Consider the following 18695-nt stretch of genomic DNA (forward strand, 5'->3'; position numbering starts at 1 on the left):
GCATGTGTTATCATTGGAGAGGGTCCAGAGGAGGTTCACGAGGATGCTTCCAGGAATGAAGGGGTTAACGTTGAGGAGCATTTGGTGGCTTTGCGCCTGAGCTCACTAGATTTTTAAAGAGTGCATGGGGATCACATTGAAACCTACCAAATGTTGCAAGGATTAGATAGGGTGGACGTGGAGAGGATGGTGGACGTATCCAGATCTAGAGGGCACAACCTCAAAATTGAGGGGTGATCTTTTAGAAATGAGGTCAGGAGGAATTTTCTGAATAGTCAGAGAGTAGTGAATCTTTGGAGTGCCTTGCCAGAGATTGAGATGGAGGACAAGTCCAAGTATATTTCAGGCGGAAGTTGGTAGTTTTCTGATCAGTCAAGGCTTCAAAGGATATGGCATTAAAGCAGGTGTATGGGATTGAGTGGGATCTGGGATCAGCCATGATGGAATAGCAGAGCATACTCAATGGGCTGAATGTCCTAATTCTGCTCCTACATCACAAGGTCTTACAATCAATACCTGTACCCAGCTAGAAGCCCAAGAAGAGTTCATTCGTCATATACACCAGGAAAGAACTGCATCATTTTTCATTAACCAGATTGTCTGTATATATTGTTTTTAGCTGAAAGAAAAATATTAAACATGGTAAGCTTATCTTTGCTTTTCTTTAAAATAGAGTCAGTTGAGAGGACCCCTAGTTTAATGAGGACAGTCTTGGCTGAGACCAAGCACATTTCCTCTGCTGGAGGTGTACCGTGACCAATTCTGGGTCAGCTGGCAAGGCTGCCAGGAGAATGGCTTAGTAACAGGCCCAGTGTGCCTGCACTGTCCAATTGCACCCTTGTAAACTATCAGCCTACTAACACATTAATCTTTGCAATGTGGGAGGAAACCCACAAGGTCACAGTAGAATGTACAAATGTACGGACAGTAGCAGAATTTCACCTGTGTCACTGACATTTTGTTGTTATAAGCGAGCTTGCTGTGCACTCGAGCTTTGTGATTTCTTCCAGTGCAGTTTTTAATCTCCCATGGTCTCTGGCTGAGGTATTGAAATGTTCTGTCGATCTGCAAGTGCTTTCCTCCCTATGACCATTCCTCATTAACAAACGTCCCAGATTCTCCTTACAAAGCAGAAGAAAGGAGTATAAGTATCCTGCAGCAAGGTATTACAGGACAGAATTCAACGCACAAGTGACTGAACCACATATTGTGTTTGGTGTTCGGTTCCGGTCACCTCATTATAGGAAGGACGTGGAAGCTTTCAAGAGGGTGCAGAAGAGATTTACCAGGGTGCTGCCTGGATTAGAGAGCATGTCTTATGAGAAGAGGTTGAGTGAGCTGGGGCTTTTCTTATGGTCTCATACTCTTCTCTTTGGAGTGAAGGAAGATGACAAGTGACTTGATAGAGGTGTACAAGATAATGATAGGTATAGATAGAATGGAGAACTAGAGCCTTTTCCCCAGAGTGGAAATGGCTAATATGAGGGGGCCTAATATTAAGATGATTGGAGGAAAGTATAGGGAATGTTTGAGGTCGTTTTTTTTTTACAGAGTGGTGGATGCATCAAATACTCTGGCAGGGGTAGTGGTAGAAGCAGATATATTAAGGACATTCAAGAGACACTTGGATAGGCATATGAATGGAAGAAAAATGGAGGGCTATGTAGGCTTATGCTCAATCAACCTCTCATAAACTAAGCTTTCTAATCTAGGAGGCATTGCATTGGTTTGGTCAGCACAACATTGTGAGCTGAAGAGCATGTACTGTGCTTTAATGTTCTATATTCTATGAATGAACACTTGTGCTGTCTGTGAAAGGACTTAGAAGGGGTAAAGCATTGTGAATGTGTGTCTTCATTTATTTTGTTCATCCTACGTATAATCTTAGATCAGGTTGGTCTCCAGATACAAGGAGATTGAGGTGAACAACATTTTCACCCTTTGGCACTGAGGTCCACATTTTGAGGGAAAAGCATTTTCTTTATTGAAGCTGTAAAGGACAGCGTGCACTCTTAGATAATAAATGTAATTGTAAGTAGAAGTGTGATTGAATATTGAATGTTATTCTGTAGGATGTGTAATTTTTTATCAGTAGATTCAGTTAACAACTGTGCTTGCTTTTACAGAGAAGTAGAAGTATTAAACCTATCTCTGTTTCTGTCTAGCATGCCTCTGAAGGTATTGTGCGATTTGATACCACAGCTTCATTGAAATATGAGGAAATTTCCCCTGTCATCACTCTCAAAACCTGGGTGCAGACGCTTCGGTAATGTAAATGTTGTACTCAATATAAATGCTCGTGTGAAAGCGTCACAGCAAGCCACACCTTAATAGTGTGTTGGCTCGGTTTGTGATGTACGTTTATTTATTATTTATTTTCAGATACAGTGTAGAATGGGCCCTCCTGGCCTACTGCACCGCTTGCCCAGCAACCTATTTAACCCTAGTCTAATCACAGGATGATTTACAATGCCCAGTTAACCTACTAACTGGTATGCCTTTGGACTATGTGAGGAAACTGGAGCACCCGAAGGAAGCCCACTGAATTCATGGGGGAAAATGTACAAATCCTTATAGGTGGCGCTGGAATTGAACTCTGAATTCTGGAGTGCCCCGAGCTGTAATAGTGTGGCACTAACCGCAGCCCCCCACAGTTGTTGATAGTTACAGTATCATTATACTAAGACATTGGAGCAGAATCAGGCCACTCAGCCCATCGAATCTAATCCATTATTTCATCAAGGTTGATTTATTATCCTTCTCAAAAGGTTTGACTTTAGATTTCAACCACAGCTGTTAGTGCTCGATCTCTGAGTCAGGAGGTTGCACTTTGACCCATTCCTATAGTGGAGGAGTTTAGAGCATCTCCTTACAACAGAGATGAGAAGGGATTTCTTTAGCAGAGAATGGTGAATCTGTGGAATTCATTGCCACAGGCGGCTGTGGAGGCCAGGTCTTTGGGTATATTTAAAATGGAGGTCAGTAGGTTCTTGTTTAGTCAGGGCATCAAATGTTACGAGGAGAAAGCAGGAGAACAGGATTGAAGGGGATAATAAATCAGCCATGGTGAAGTGGTGGAGCAGACTCAATGAACAGGATGGCCTAATTCTGCTCCTTAGATTCTGGTCTCATGCCCAGAGACACCAGCATTAATCTTGTCTGACTCTGCTTTTGCAGTATGACCTTATGGAAGTAATTAAACTCTTAGGTGTAGATAAAAGATCCCATGAGATGATTAAAAAAAAAGAATAGTAGGAGGAAGATTGGCCTTTGACGTTCCAACTAATATAATATCATTAAAATATTGTTTAGTCACTTTTATATCTTTGCTCATGGGGAAAGTGACTGCATTACAATAACTTCATTTCCAAAAGTAATTTGGTGGTTGTAAAGCATTTTAGAATGACTCAAGGTCAAGAATGATACTATAAACATGTCATGGAAATTTCCAAGTGGATTGATCACACTACATTTATGTTAATATTCTTTAATAAGGAGTGATACCTAACAATGAAAGCACCCTGCTCATGGGACTTTGGTGTCACATTCTGAAAATTTTGTTCTGTCACTCATGGGGCATGGATAGTGTAGGCTATATCCTTCACCCTTTCTTTCTCTGGCAAGTAATTTTCTGGCTTTGATATTTGCGTCAGACTGGGTAACTACAATGTTTCCTTCCCTGCAGGTCCATTAGTGACAATAGGATTCCATCGATGAGCTGCAATCAGTTGACAGATTAGATTTATTCAAATTGAGTCACCATTTGCCGTGGGTGTTTTAAATTTTCTGGCTGAGTTATTGCACCCTTGACTAGTAGAACATGATGCTAAAATCTTTTTTCCTGCCTGCTTTCTCAGTGAACATCACTAAAAGCAGATATTCCTAATACTTCAAGAGCTTTCGTATACAGGCTGTCGCAATCACAAGATAACAATATAGAGTTACAGAGCACTACAGTGTAGAAACAAGCCCTTTGGCCCATTTGCTCCAATGCCATATTTAAGTTTGCTGACAACACCACTGTCATTGGCCGAATCAAAGTGGTGATGAATCAGTGTATTGGAGGGAGATTGAAAAACATCTCATTTAATGTATCGGGATATCAAAGGTGGAGAAGGTCAGCGGCTTTAAATTCCTTGGTGTTATCATTTCAGAGGATGTGACCTGGGTCCAGCACTTAAGTGAAGAAAGCATGGCAATGCCTCTACTTCCTTAGAAGTTAGCGAAGATTCTGCATGTCATTTAAAACTTTGACAAACTTCTATAGATGCATGGCGGAGAGTATATTGATTGACTGCATCACAGCCTGGTATGGAAACACCAGTGCGTGAAATGGAAAATCCAACAAAAAATAGTCCCAGTCTTTCCCCACCTTTGAGCACGTCTCCATGGAGTGCTGTCACAGGAAAGAAGTATCCATCATCAGGGACCCTCACCATCCAGGTCATGCTTTCTTTCTTGCTGCTGCCATCAGGAAGAAGGTAGAGGAGCTTCATGGCTTACACCACCATGTTCAGGAACCATCAGGCTCTTGAACCAGAGGGGGTAACTTCACTCACCCCATCACTGTTCCCACAACCTATGGATTCACTTTCAAGGACTCTTCATCTTATGTTTTCTATATCTATTGCTTGTTTATTTTTATTTTTATTATTATTTATTACCTTTCTTTTTGTATTTGCACAGCTTTTTTTTTTGCACTTTGGTTGCTTGTCCATCCTTTCATTGATTCTGTTATTTCTTGTATTTACTGCAAATGCTTGAAGGAAAATGTAGCTCTGGGTTGTATATTTGACATATGCCTGGTGACATATGATGTTGCCTGGTGTCTCAGGGTTGGGTGTGTTTAAACCTGCACCTGGCACTCCTTCTTTGCCACCTGTCCCACACCCCTCCTGCGGTGCTCCACCCTCACCGTTCCCAATATGCCTTGCTCCCACCACTTACAAACTCACTCTCCGCTCCATGTTGGCAAAAACAGTACTGTATAGAAGTCTTAGGCACTCCAGCTATGTGCATGCACCTAAGACCTTTGCACAGTGCTGTATTTGTGCCTAAGACTTTTGATGTCCTGAGAAAACCAGGCAAGGTCATTTGATTTCTAACAATTGGTTTATTGATAATTGCAGAATGTCTCTCTGGTTTCCACTCACTCTCCTCTCCCTTCCCCTTTTCTCAACCATGATTTCCTCTCTCCTTGCCCCTTCCCACTCTCAGTCCACATTAGAGACCCACATAAGAATCAGTTTTAACATTACTCACATATGTCAAGAAATTTGTGGGGTTTTTTTTGGCAGCAGTGCAATACATAAAATTACTGCTGTACTGTGTAAAAGTCTTAGGTATCTTAGAGATATATATGTCATAGACTTTTGCATAAACATGTACTTTGATTATAAATTTACTTGGAAATTTGATCTATTTATCTACCTAGTCCCATTGACCTGCACCAGAACCACAGCTATCCATTCTCCTTCCATCCATGTACTAAACAAATATCTCTTAAATATTGAAATTGAGCCTGCTTCTACCACTTGCACTAGCAGCTTGTCGCAGACTCACTACCCTCTGAGTGAAGAAGTTATGTACCTTTATATATTTCACCTTTCACCCTTAACCTATGACCTTTAGTTGTAGTCTTGCCCAAACCTCAGTGGAAAAATCTGCATGTATTTACCCTCACTGTACCCTTCATAATTTTGTATACCTCTTATCAAATCTCCCTCATTCTTCTCTGTGGGGAATAAAGTCGTAACCTATTCAACCTTTCCCTATAACTCAGGTCCTTAAGTCCTGATACAATAGATGGAAATGGGGGAAAAAGTCTCTGGCTATCCACTTGATCCGAGCATCTTATTTTCCTCTGTCAAGTCACCTGTCATCCTCCAATCTAAAGAGAAAAGCCCTAGTGAACAATATTTAAACTGAACAATTGACTGTTTTTGGGAGAGCATTTCAGCTTTGGCCATCCTTTGTAGAATGTTTACAAACTTCACCGTGAAATTGTGAGCTGTTTTGGGCCCCTTATCTTAGGAAGGATGTATTGAAACTGGAGAGGGTTCAAAGGAGATTCACTGAAATGATTCCAGGTTTGAATGGCTTGTCATATGAAGAGTGTTTGATATCTCTGGGCCTGTATTCACTGGAATTCATGAGACTGTGGGGTAAACTCATTGAAACCTATGGAATGGTGAAAGGCCTTGATAGAGTGGATGTGGAGAAGATGTTTTGTAAGGTGGGCGGGTCTAAGACCAGAGGACACAGCCTCAGAATAAAGGGGCATCCTTTTAGAACAGACACGAAGTGGAATTACTTTAGCCAGAGAGTGGTGAATCTGTAGAGGCTAACTCTTTATGTATACTTAAGGCAGAGGTTGATAGATCCTTGATCGGTCAGGGCATGAAGGGATACGGGAAAAATGGATCAGCCATGATGTAATGGTGGAGCAGACTTGATGGGCCAAATGGCCTAATTCTGCCCCTGTGTCTTATGGTCTTATGGAAATGTCTGTGTTGAAGTTTTAGGTTATGTGTGCCCTATCAGTAGTTTCTAATTATCATAGCAGTTAATGCTTATAAGTTTAGAACATCCTGGGGTGAAGGGTATAGCTATACAGATGTTTCTTAATTTAAAGCTGTTGTTTTAGATGTTTAAACAGTGCAGAGCATCTCACTTAATGTACACAGTAGATAAAATTACAGTGGATTCTGGTAAATTGGGATACATCAGGACCAGATTTTTGACCCAATTAAGTGGCTGTCCCAATTAGCCGAAGTTTCAAGAAAACAGTTAAAAAGATATTTAAAAAAAAGACAACTACCATTTAATTGATTAACAAATCACATACTTAATTGATATACAGAACTAATTACAACACTAGCAATACTACTACAGTGCTATAAAGCTGTGTATTAGTTCTTCATAATTATTGATGGAAGAATTCATCCACTGTATGCTGCCATGTTCTGTTGATTGACTAAATGAACAAAATTAGCACAGATACCCAGTGGAAATAATGGCTTGCCTTCATACCATGCTTTTGACAATTCCGTCCTCCAAATCTTCACTTTCATTGTAACAAAGTGATTGTTGATACTTTCAAATTCTGCTTAGTTCCTAACTTGAAGTAGTGAAATCGTTTCCTTTTCACTTCAGGCTGTTTTTAGAATCTCCAAGCCTGAATGCTTGAAATCACAGTGAACAAAACAGTTCTGAATTGTCTTACTGCTTCTTTCTCACCAACTGTCAGTGACAAAAATCTCTGCTTTTTTAAAGTAAATGCACACAACTGACACTTCTTAAAAACTGTTTGCGCTAAGCACTGTGACATGGCTAATGGCCACAGAAGTGCACGTGACTGGTGCTAGTTCGAAACTTCAGCAACAGTCTCCTGTCCCAACTAGGTGGCATGGTATCCCAAATAAACAAAGGGATTCTCAGCTATTTCCTTGATCAGTTTTTGTTCTTTAAGAGTTGTTTCAAATAAGTGTCTACCCGATTAACTGATGGCCCAATTAACCAGAATCCACTCTCTTTGCTATTTGTAACTCTTTCATTAACAAATAGATATCTTCCTTCAGACAGGAGGTCTCCCTTTCAAATTCAAGTGTTACATGATGAACATCTAAGAATTGCAAAGAACTAATGTGTTTCAGTGTGTGATTCTATGTATTTAAATATTAAAGCAGAAATGTAACTCCATGCCCCTTTCTACAGACCAGTGGATGCTAAAACAAGGCCTTTAAGCTCTCGCGATGTCCTGCCCACTAACCGACACCTATATGAACTGGTCTTGACCTACAATTTCAGCCAGGTAACTACAACAAAAATTTCTCCCGCGATGCTTTCCATGAGGGTTTAATGTTACCAGCTACAATGAGAACTGTGTCTACATGCAGTAGTTGTCCACATTTTGAATGCATTCCGAAGTAAATGGAGATCACTTTTACATACCTCAGTGTTCTGCCAGTTAGAAAAATGTGGATTGGGATTGCTGTCCTTTGTGAGGTCTCTAGACTTAAGAGTCGATTACAGAATGGCTGGCACCATGCATTAGAATATATTGATGCTGAGCCTGCTACGTTGGTGCCAGAATGTGTGGCGGTACTTGCTGGCTGCCTCCAACACATCTTTGGGTGTGTTGGTCTTTTAATGAAAACTATGCATTTCACAGTATGTTTCACTGTACATATGGTAAATCAGAATCTGATTTGAATGGGAAGGGAAAGTGATTGTACTGTAAATGGTTGATTGGTCTACCTTGGAACCTACCCTCTGAGATAATACAGTTTCTTGGTCTACAGCTTTGAGAGAAACAAGGAAGGGGCTCAGTATCAAGTTTATTATCACTGACTTATAGAACACAGAACAGTACAGCATAGGAAGAAGCCGTTCGGCCCACAATGTTGTGCTAATCCAATTAAGTTGATCATCAAATGGACAACCCAAACTATTTCCTTCTCCCTACACAATGTCCATACCCTTCCATTTTCCTTACATTCATGTGGCTATCAGATTGTCTCTTAAAAGTCTCTAATGTATTTGCCTCTACCATCACCCCAGGCAGCATAAACCAGACACCCACCACTCTGTGTAAAAAAAAAAACACAACAACTTGCCCCTTGCATCTTCTTTGATACTACCCCCTCTCACCCTAAATGCATACCCTCTAGTATTAGACATTTCAACCCTGGGAAAAATATACTGTCTGTATTATCTATGCCTCTCATAATCTTATAAACCTCTATCAAATCTCCCCTCAACCTCTGCATCTCCAGAGAAAACAATGTAAGTTTGTCCAACCACTTGTTATAACACATTATCTCTAATCCAGCAACATCCTGGTAAAACTCTTCTGCACCCTGTCCAACATCCTTCCTATAATGGGGCAACCAGTCTGTATGCAATACTCCAGAACCAGCCTAACTAGAGTTTATAGTGCTGCAATTTTATGTCGTGATATTTGTAGTTCTGTAGCAATTCATAAAGTAAATTAAGTTACAAAAATAAATAAAATAGTCCCAAAGGTGAATGACAAGGTAACAGAAGGATGTAAATCCAATGAAGTTAGACGTCAACCTTTTTGGTTCAAAGTGATGCTGCTGTAATCTGACGTATCAAGTGATGACTGAAGATTCTGTTCTAGAAAACAGGAATTCACTTTTGTCAGAAGGCGACTTGGCATTTTGAGTCTAACTTGCTAGTCTTTAAAATCATGGGTGATCCATGGGTGATTTTCCACTGAATTTACATGTTTCTTGATTCCTTTAACAGTCAAAAAATCAGACCGTTTCAGTCTGAAAATATGCAACTCCAGCATGTAGGTGTCATTACAAAGAAAGCATGGCAGCACCTCTACTTTCTTAGAGGTTTGCAAAGATTTTCATGTCATTTAAAACTTTGACAAACTTCTATAGATGTGTGGTGAAGAGTATATTAACTGGCTGTGTCACAGCCTGCTACGGAAACACCAATGCCCTTGAACAGACAATCCTACAAAAATAATGGATATGTCCCAGTCCATCAAGGGTAAAGCCTTCCTCACCATTGAGCACATTTACATCTAGCGCTGTTGCAAGAAAGCAGTATCCATCACCAAGGACCATCCAGGCCATGCTTTCAAGACATATAACTGCTCCAGTGCACCAGTAATTAGAAGTTTCATAGTTTTCATAATACTGATGGTCAAATAGTCAAAGTTCAAAGTAACCTTATTATCTAAGTATATGTCGCTGTATACCACTCTGAGATTCCTTTACTTGCTGGCATTCACAGTATCTACAAAGACAAACAATAGAATCAATGAAAAACTGCACACAACAAAGAAGGACAAACAACTAAGGTACAAAAACAACAAATTGCAAATATAAATAGAGAAAAATGTAATATTAATAAATAATAAACTTTGAGAACATGAGGTGTAGAGTTTTTGATAGTGTGTCCCATAGGTCTACATAGAGGCTATATGGAAAATGGAAAAGAAAAAGAAAAAATACATACATATAATATTCTTTGTAATATAAAGGAAAATGGAGGACTATGTGGGAGGGAAAGTTTAGATTGATCTTGGAGTAGGTTAAAAGGTCAGTACGACATCATAGACTGAAGGGCCTGTACTGTGCTGTAATGTTCTATGTTCTAGTTAACAATATTCCAGGTTTTTGTTTCCATACTGAAGAGATTAACCTGGCGTTCCCTCATCTACCACTTCCTTATCCATTCAAGTAATTTGCCCAAACCCATTTGCTGATTCTCTGTGTTCTGAACATAGCGAAGTCAAGCCAAGTCACTTTTATTGCCATTTCGACCATAACTGCTATGTACAGTACATAGTAAAAATGAGACAATGTTTTTCAGGACCATGGTGGAATTCAAAGCATTCCTGATGTTAGAAATCTGAAGCTAAAGCAGAAAATTCAGGAACCACTCAGGATATCAGGGAGCAACTATGGAAAGAGTAAACACGAGATTCTGCCGATGCTGGAAATCCAGACCAACACACACGAAATGCTGGAGGAATTCAGCAGGTCAGCTATTTATTCATTTCACTGAAAATGAATAAGCAGTTGTCGTTTCGGTCCAAGACCCTACGTCTGAACTGGAAAAGAGAAGAGAAGGAGCTAGAATATTAAGGTGGGGGGAGGGGAATGAGGACAAGCTAAAAGGTGGTAGTTGAAGCCAAGTGTGTGGGGATGGGGATGAAGTAAGAAACTGGGAGGTGATGGTTAGAAAAGGCAAAAGCGCTGGAGAAGAAGATATCTAATAAGAGAGGGGAGTGGACTATGGGAGAAAGGGAAGGATGAAGGACACTAGGGAGAGGTGATAGGCGGTTGAGAAGAGGCAAGAGGCCAAAGTGGGGAATAGAAGAGGGAAGGGGAGAGATTATCAGAATTTGAAGATATCAATGTTCTTATCATCAGGTTAGAGGCTATCTAGACAGAATATGAGGTATTGCTCTAACATGAGAGTGGCCTCATCGTGGCAGAAGAGGAGACCATGGACCGACATGTCGGAATGGTTAGCCACCAGGAAATCTTTACTTGTTGCAAATGGAGTGAAGGTGCTTGACAAGGAAGTCCCACAGTCTACATAGGGTCTACCAATGTAGAGGAGGCCAGATGGGGATCACCAGATAGATTAGGTGACTATCATGGGGAGAGAAAGTCTCTCTCTCTCTCGCTCTCTCTCTTACTCTAATGGAAATGCTGGATCTGCTCAAGATTTCCAGCATCTGCAGAATTTCTTGTATTCAAGAGAAAGGTTTAATGTTCCAGTTCGAAGAACCTTCAATTATGCCCTGCTGAGCATTTCCAGCATTTTCTGTTTGACCTTCCTACTAAGATTTGTGTTGTCAGCAAACTGCAAATACATTAATTATTCCCTTTGTCTATATCAATGCAAATAGCCGATGTCTGAACACAGTGACCCCAACAGAACATCACCAGGAAACTCACATGCACGGGGGAAGAACATATAAAGTTTCTTACAGAGGACGCTGGAATTACATCCAAACTCCGATGACCAAGCTATAATAGCAATCCACTATCCTCTATGCTACCATAGTGCCCAAGCGCTCCCTGCATACCCACCAAAGAATCAGTAAAATATTGAGTGGACTCTTAAATTACTTGCCTAAGGGTGTTTAAATTGCAGCTGTTCTGTCCAACGTTAGACATCTGTAATTATATTAAGCACAGTAAAGAAATAATAATATACCTATATCAGAGAGTTGTGACTTAGAAGGGTATTCTAGAAGTGCTGTTCTCACTTTGCTATTCTTGTTCAACAGCAAAGTAGATATATTATCAAATTTTGACTTAATACTATCTTGGGATTCATTTTCTTGCAGGCTTTTACAGAAAAATATATACAACAGTTTTTATGAAAACTATACATAAAGTCTGACTAACAACCATTGTGCAAAAGAAGACAAATTGTGCAAATAAAAACAATTAAACTGGGAATATGGCCTTGAAAGTGAGTCTGCAGGTTGTGGAGCAGTTCAGAGCTGTGATGATTGAAATTATCCACACTGGTTCAGAAGACTGATGGTTGTAGGATAATGACTCATGTTTGCAGTGTACTTTTTTTTATTTGCACAGCTTGTCATCTTTTGCACGTAGGTTGTTTGGCTGCCTTGTGTGTAGTTTTTTCAGTGATTTTATTTTTTTTGTATTTACTGTGAATGCCCACAAGAAAATGAATCTCTGGTTTAGTATATGCTGAGATATACATACTTTGATAATAAATTTACTTTGAACTGTTCCTGAGCATATTAGTGTGGGTCCTGAGGCTCCTTTATCTTCCCCCAATGGCAGCTGCGAGAAGAAAGTATGGTCTGTGTTGGGGTTCTTTGATGATGGATGCTGCTTTCCTTCATCACCGCTCCTTGTAGATGTGCTTAATAGTTGGGAGGGCTTCTCCTGTGATGGACTAGGCTGTATCCACCGCTTTCTGTAGACTTCCATTCTTGGCCATTGGTGCTTCCATACCAGCTTATGATGCAACCAGTCAGGATGCTCTTTACTGTGCAGCTATAGAAATTTATCAAAGTTTTAGGTGATATGCCAAATCTATCCAAACTTCCAAGAAAGTAGAGACACTGTCTTGCCTTTGTTGTTCATCTGACTGGCAAGAGTCACAGACAGTTACTGTGGGTATCTTTGAGTTACTGCAGTGCACCTTGGAAATGATTTTTAATAGAGTGAGAAGAGAGCCCATGGTATTACAGGAAAGATACTGGCATGGATAGAGCATTGGCTGATTGGTAGAAGGCAGCGAGTAGGAATAAAAGGATCCTTTTCTGGTTGGCTGCCAGAAACCAGTGGTGTTCTGCAGGCATCAGTGTTGGGACTGCTTTTTTTATGTTGTATATCATTGATATAGATGATGGAATAGATGGCTTTGTTGCCAAGTTTGCAGATGATATGAAGATTGGTGGAGGGCCAGGTAGTGTTGAGGAAAAGCTGCAGTAGGACTTAGACAGATTAGGAGAATGGGCAAGAAAGTGGCAAATGAAATACAATGTTGGAAAATGCATGGTCATGCACTTTTGGTAGTAGAAATAAACAGGGAGAAAATCCAAAAATCTGAGATGCAAAGGGACTTGGGAGTCCTTGTGCAGAATACCCAAAAGGTTAACTTGCAGGTTGAGTTAGTGATGAGGAAGGCAAATGCACTGTTAGCATTCATTTCAAGAGCTCTACAATACAAGAACAAGGATGTTATGCTGAGGATTTATAAGGCACTGGTGAGGCCTCACCTTGAGTATTGTGAACAGTTTTGGGCTGCTCATCTAAGAAAAGTTGTGTTGGCATTGGAGAGGGTCCAGAGGAGGTTCACAAGGATGATTCCAAGAGTTATCATATGAGGAGCATTTGATAGCTCTGGATCTGTACTTGCTGGAATTTAGAAGGATGGGGGTGGGTTCTCATTGAAACTTTTTGACAGTTGAAAGGCTAGACTGAGTAGATGTGGAAAGGATGTTTCCCATGATGGGAGAGTCTAGGACAAGAGAGCACAACCTCAGGATAGAAGGGCATCCATTTAAAATAGAGATGCGGAGAAATGTCTTTAGCCAGAGGGTGATAAATCTGTGGAATTTATTACTACAGTCAGCTGTGGAGGCCAGATCATTGGGTGTACTTAAGGCAGAGCTTGATAGGTTTTTGATTGGACACAGCATCAAAGGTTATGGGGGAAAAGCTGGGGAGTGTGTCTGAGGAGGGGACTAAAGGATCAGCCATGATGGAATGGTGGAGCAGACTCGATGGGGCAAATGGCCTAATTCTGTTCCTATGTCTTATGAGGAAGTTCATTTGATATAGTCATGTTTATCGTCACGTGCATATACATGTATGCATAGCTGCAGTAAAAGCCCTACTTGCAGCATTATCAGAGGCACAAAATTCACAAGGAAAGTATATAGTAAATGGATATTGTATATATTTTATTAAAAAAGTAATATATAAGTAACATAATCAAAATTATGTATGGGACATTGGAAAAAAAGTTGAATTTCCCCATGGGGGATGAATAAAGTATCTATCTATCTATCTATCTATCTAAAATTAGCACAGTGGATTCTAGTTAATAAGACCATAAGACATAGGAGCAGAAATGGGCCATTTGGCCTATCGAGTCTGCTCCGCCATTCAAGCATGGCTGATCCATTTTTCCCCTCCTCAGCACCACTCCCTGGCCTTCTCCCTGTAACCTTTAATACTGTGGCCAATCAAAAACTTTTCAATCTCTGCCATAAATGTGGTAACAAATTCACCAACCTCTGGCTAAAGAATTGTCTGCACATCTCTGTTTTAAATAGATGCCCCTCTATCCTGAGGCTGTGCACTCTTGTCCTAAACTCCCCTACCACGGGCAACATCTTTTCTGCATCTACTCTGTCTAGGCCTTTCAACAGTCAAAAGGTTTCAATGAGATTCCCGCCCCCCATCCTTATAAATTCCAGTGAGTACAGGCCCATAGCCATCAAATGTTCCTCATATGATAACCCTTTCATTCCCAGAATCATCCTCATGAACCTCTTCTGGACCCTTTCCAATGCCAGCATATCTTTTCTTAGATGAGGAGCCCAAAACTGTTCATTATACTCAAGATGAGTTGTCACCGATGCCTTATGAATGTCGGCATCACATCACTGCTGTATATTCTCAGCCTCTAGAAATGAATACTAACATTGTATTTCCCTTCTTCATCACAAACTCAACTTGTAATTAATCTTTCTATCTCAGATATTTGGATTTTCTCCCATTTAGAAAATAGTTTGCACCTTTATTTCTTCTACCGAAGTGCATGTTCATACATTTTCTACCATTGTATTTTATTTGTCACTTCCATGCCCATTCTCTTAATCTTTCTGAGTCCTTCTGCACTCTTCCTGTTTCCTCAACACTACCTGGTCCCTCCACTAGTCTTTGTATCATTTGCAAACTTGGCAACAAAGCCATCTATTCCATCATCTAAGTCATTGATATACAGCATAAAAAGAAACGATCCCAACACTGATCCCTGTGTTACACCACTAGTCACTGGCAGCCAACCAAAAAAGGATCCTCTTATTCCCACTTATTGTCTCCTACCAATCAGCAAGTGTTCTAACTGTGATAGTAACTTTCATGTAATGCCATGGGCTCTTGACTTGTAAGCATCCTCATGTGTGGCAGCTTGTCAAAGGCCTTCTGAAAGTCCAAATACGTACACAACATCCACTGCATCCCCTTTATCTATCCTACTTGAACTCTCCTCAAAGAGTTCCAACAGATTCGTCAGGCAAGATTTTCCCTTCAGGAAAACCATGCTGACTTTGTCCTATCTTATCCTGTGTCACCAAGTACTCCATAACCTCATCCTTAATTGACTCCAAAATCTTCCCAACCACTGAGGTCAGGCTAACTGGTCTGTAACTTCCTTTCTGCTGCCTCCCTCCTTTCTTAAAGACTGGAGTGACATTTGCAAATTTCCATTGCGCCAGAACCATGCAACAGTCCAATGATTTTGAAAGATCAATACTAATGCCTCCACAATCTCTACTACTGCCTCTTCCAGAACCCTAGAGTGCAGTTCTTCTGGTCCGGGTGACTTATGGATCCTTATGTCTTTTTCAGCTTCTCCCTTGTAATAGTAACTACACTCACTTCTCTTCCTTCACACCCTTCAACACTTCACTGCTATTGATTTCCACAGGGAAGACTGATGCAAAACAGTTATTTAATTTGTCTGTCATCTCCTTGTCACCCGTTATTATTTCCCAGGCCTCATTTTCTAGCAGTCTTATATCCACTCTCATCTCTCTTTTATTTTTTATAAACTTGAAAAAGCTTTTTCTCTCCACTTTGATATTATTTTCTAGCTTGCTTTCATATTTCATCTTTTCCCTTCTAATAATTCTTTCAGTTACTTTCTGTAGGTTTTTAATAGCTTCCAATTTGTCTATGTTCCTGCTAATTTTTGCTTTGTTTTATTCTCTCTTTTGTTTTTAACATCAGCTTTGGCTTTCCTTTTCAGCTATGGTTGTACTATTTTGCCATTTGAGTATTTCTTTGTTTTTATCCTGCACCTAACTCATTTTTCTCAGGAACTCAAGCCATTGCTGCTCTGTTGTCATTCCTTCCAGCATTTCCTTCCAATTTACTTTGGCCAACTCCTCTCTCATACCATTTTAATTTCCTTTACTCCACTGAAATACTGCTTTCAAAGGTTTCAAAGGTACATTTAATGTCTGAGAAATGTATACAATATACATCTTGAAATGCTTTTTTTCACAACCATCCACGAAAACAGAGGAGTTCCTCAAAGAATGAATGACAGTTAGATGTTAGAACCCCAAAGTCTCCCCCAGCAGCAAGCAGCAATGCCCCCTCCCCCCCAACAGCAAAAAAAAAGCATCGGCATCCACCACCGATCACTAAAGCGTGAGCGAAGCAGCAGCAAAGACATAGATTTGTATTTACCCCGAAGACTTCGCGTTGCACCCGGTATTCAAAATACCACAGGCTCTCTCTATCTCACCCTAATAAGAGAGAAAGAGGTGTTTCTGTTTTCACAGCGAGCGGGGAAACATAACAAGCAACTTGCTAGTTTATGATGTTAAAAGTCCATTACGTCGCTTATTTTATCGCGCTCTGTGCCCAAAGATCTGGGCACACAGCCGTAGATGTTCCGACTTCCCTGATGACACACGGGTCTCCTGCCGTGACACTGACCTTCGATCCGCCGTCTCAAAAGCCCCGAGATCCTAGGCCTCCAATGCCAAGCTGGACTCTTAGGCTGAACCCTTGCTGTGCCGAACAACAATAGTCGGTTATGAAACCCCAAGAGCAGGGCCCATTCCTGCAAACAACCACAGTCATTGTGTAACTCCAGGTCAGGGTCTTCAAAAGAACCCTGAAAGGGAAAAGTAAAGATATTAAAGATGGAAATAGAACTGTTTCTGAAGATGTAAGCAAAGGAGTCGCTGTTTAGCACCATCATCATTCTGCTCCGCCTCCACCACATCAGCTTTACCTTCTCCCTATCAAATTTCAAGTTGAACTTAATCATATTGTTGTCACTGCCTCCTAAGGGTTCCTTTACCTTAAGCTCCCTAATCGCCTCTGGTTCATTACATAACACACAATCCAGTATAGCTGACCCCAAAATTGGCTCAATGAAAACCACTCTAAAAAGCCATCTTGTAAGCATTCAGCAAATTCATTCCTTGATCCATTTCCAACCTGATTTTTCCTATCTACCTGCATGTTAAAATTTCCCAACTGCCATAACATTGCCCTTTTGACATCCCTTTTCTACTTCCCATTGTAATCTTTAGTCCACATCCCAGTAAGACAGCGGCTGTACTTCATTAGGAATTTGAAGAGATTTAGCATGTCAACAAATACACTCAAAAACTTCTATAGAAGTACCGTGGAGAGCATTCTGACAGGTTGCATCACTGTCTGGTAGGGTTGGGGGCTACTGCACAGGACTGAAAGAAGCTGCAGAGGATTTAAATCTAGTCAGCTCCATCTTGGGTACTAGCCTACAAAGTATCCAGGACATCTTCAGGGAGCGGTGTCTCAGAAAGGCAGCGTCCATTATTAAGGACCTCCAGCACCCAGGTCATGCCCTTTTCTCACTGTTACCATCAGGTAGGAGGTACACACTCAATGATTCAGGAGCAGCTTCGTCCGCTCTACCATCCAATTCCTAATTGAATCTTTGGACACTACCTCACTTTTTTTAATATACAGTTTTTCTGTTTTTTTTCTGGTAGCAGTCCAGATTTTATTACCCTGGAGGTCAAAATTCTCTCTTCAGGACCTCTTTGCTTTTCCTTCCTATGTGATTGATACCAATATGTACCAAGACATTTGACTGTTCTCCCTCCCCTTCCAAAATGCTGTGGACGCGATCTGAGATGTCCCTGATCCTGGCACCTTGGGAGGCAACAAACCATCCGGGTATCCCATTCATGTCCATAGAATCTCCTGCCTGTTCTTCTAACTATTGATTCCCCTATCACTACCACCCTCCTCTTTTCATTGGGACCAGTACATTTTGGCCCAATTAAGTGGTTGCCCCAATGAATTGAAGTTTCATGGAAATAGTAAAAAAGAAAAGTATAAAAAAGACAAACTGCTGTTTAGCTGAGTAACAATTTATGTATTTAACTGAAATATTGAACAAATTATAACACTAACAATACTACTATAGTACTCTAAAACTGTGTATTAGTTCCTAATAGTTATCAAAGGGGGAATTCATTCCATGTATGCTGCTGTGGTCTTTTGATTGGCTGTAAATGAACATAATCAGTGCAGACACCTAGTGCAGATAATGGACTGCCTTCATACAATGCTTTCAATGATTGCATTCTCAAATCTTCGTTTTCATTGTAACATTCAAGATGATTGTTGATACCTTCAAATTCTTTATAGTTCCTAACTTGTGAATCCGTTTCATTTTCACTCACGACCATTTCTGGGAAAAAAGTAAGGCTTTTCTCATTTCTCGCCAACTATCATACACGAAAATCACTGCTTTTTGAATATAAGCACGTGCAACTGATGCTATTTAAAAATTATTCACTCTTAAGCACAGTATAGGTGAGTGCATGGGAAGGGCATGTTTTGCTCTTGTGCCTATTTGTGTTCTGCTGAATATTGTGGACATGCTATATTACTGCTAGAATGTGTGAT

General features: G+C 40.5%; 1 protein-coding gene across 1 annotated transcript in view; it reads left to right on the plus strand.

Moving 5' to 3' along the window:
• Nucleotides 1-18695, plus strand: part of LOC140734152 (tripeptidyl-peptidase 2-like) — a 209655-nt gene that overhangs the window by 129607 nt on the left and 61353 nt on the right. Inside the window, exons 19-20 of the mRNA XM_073057757.1 lie at nt 2166-2266; nt 7717-7813. Coding sequence (XP_072913858.1) covers nt 2166-2266; nt 7717-7813 — 198 coding nt within the window. The remainder of the gene's footprint in view (nt 1-2165; nt 2267-7716; nt 7814-18695) is intronic.

This window comes from Hemitrygon akajei, chromosome 10, assembly GCF_048418815.1.
Source record: "Hemitrygon akajei chromosome 10, sHemAka1.3, whole genome shotgun sequence".
NCBI lineage: Eukaryota > Metazoa > Chordata > Chondrichthyes > Myliobatiformes > Dasyatidae > Hemitrygon > Hemitrygon akajei.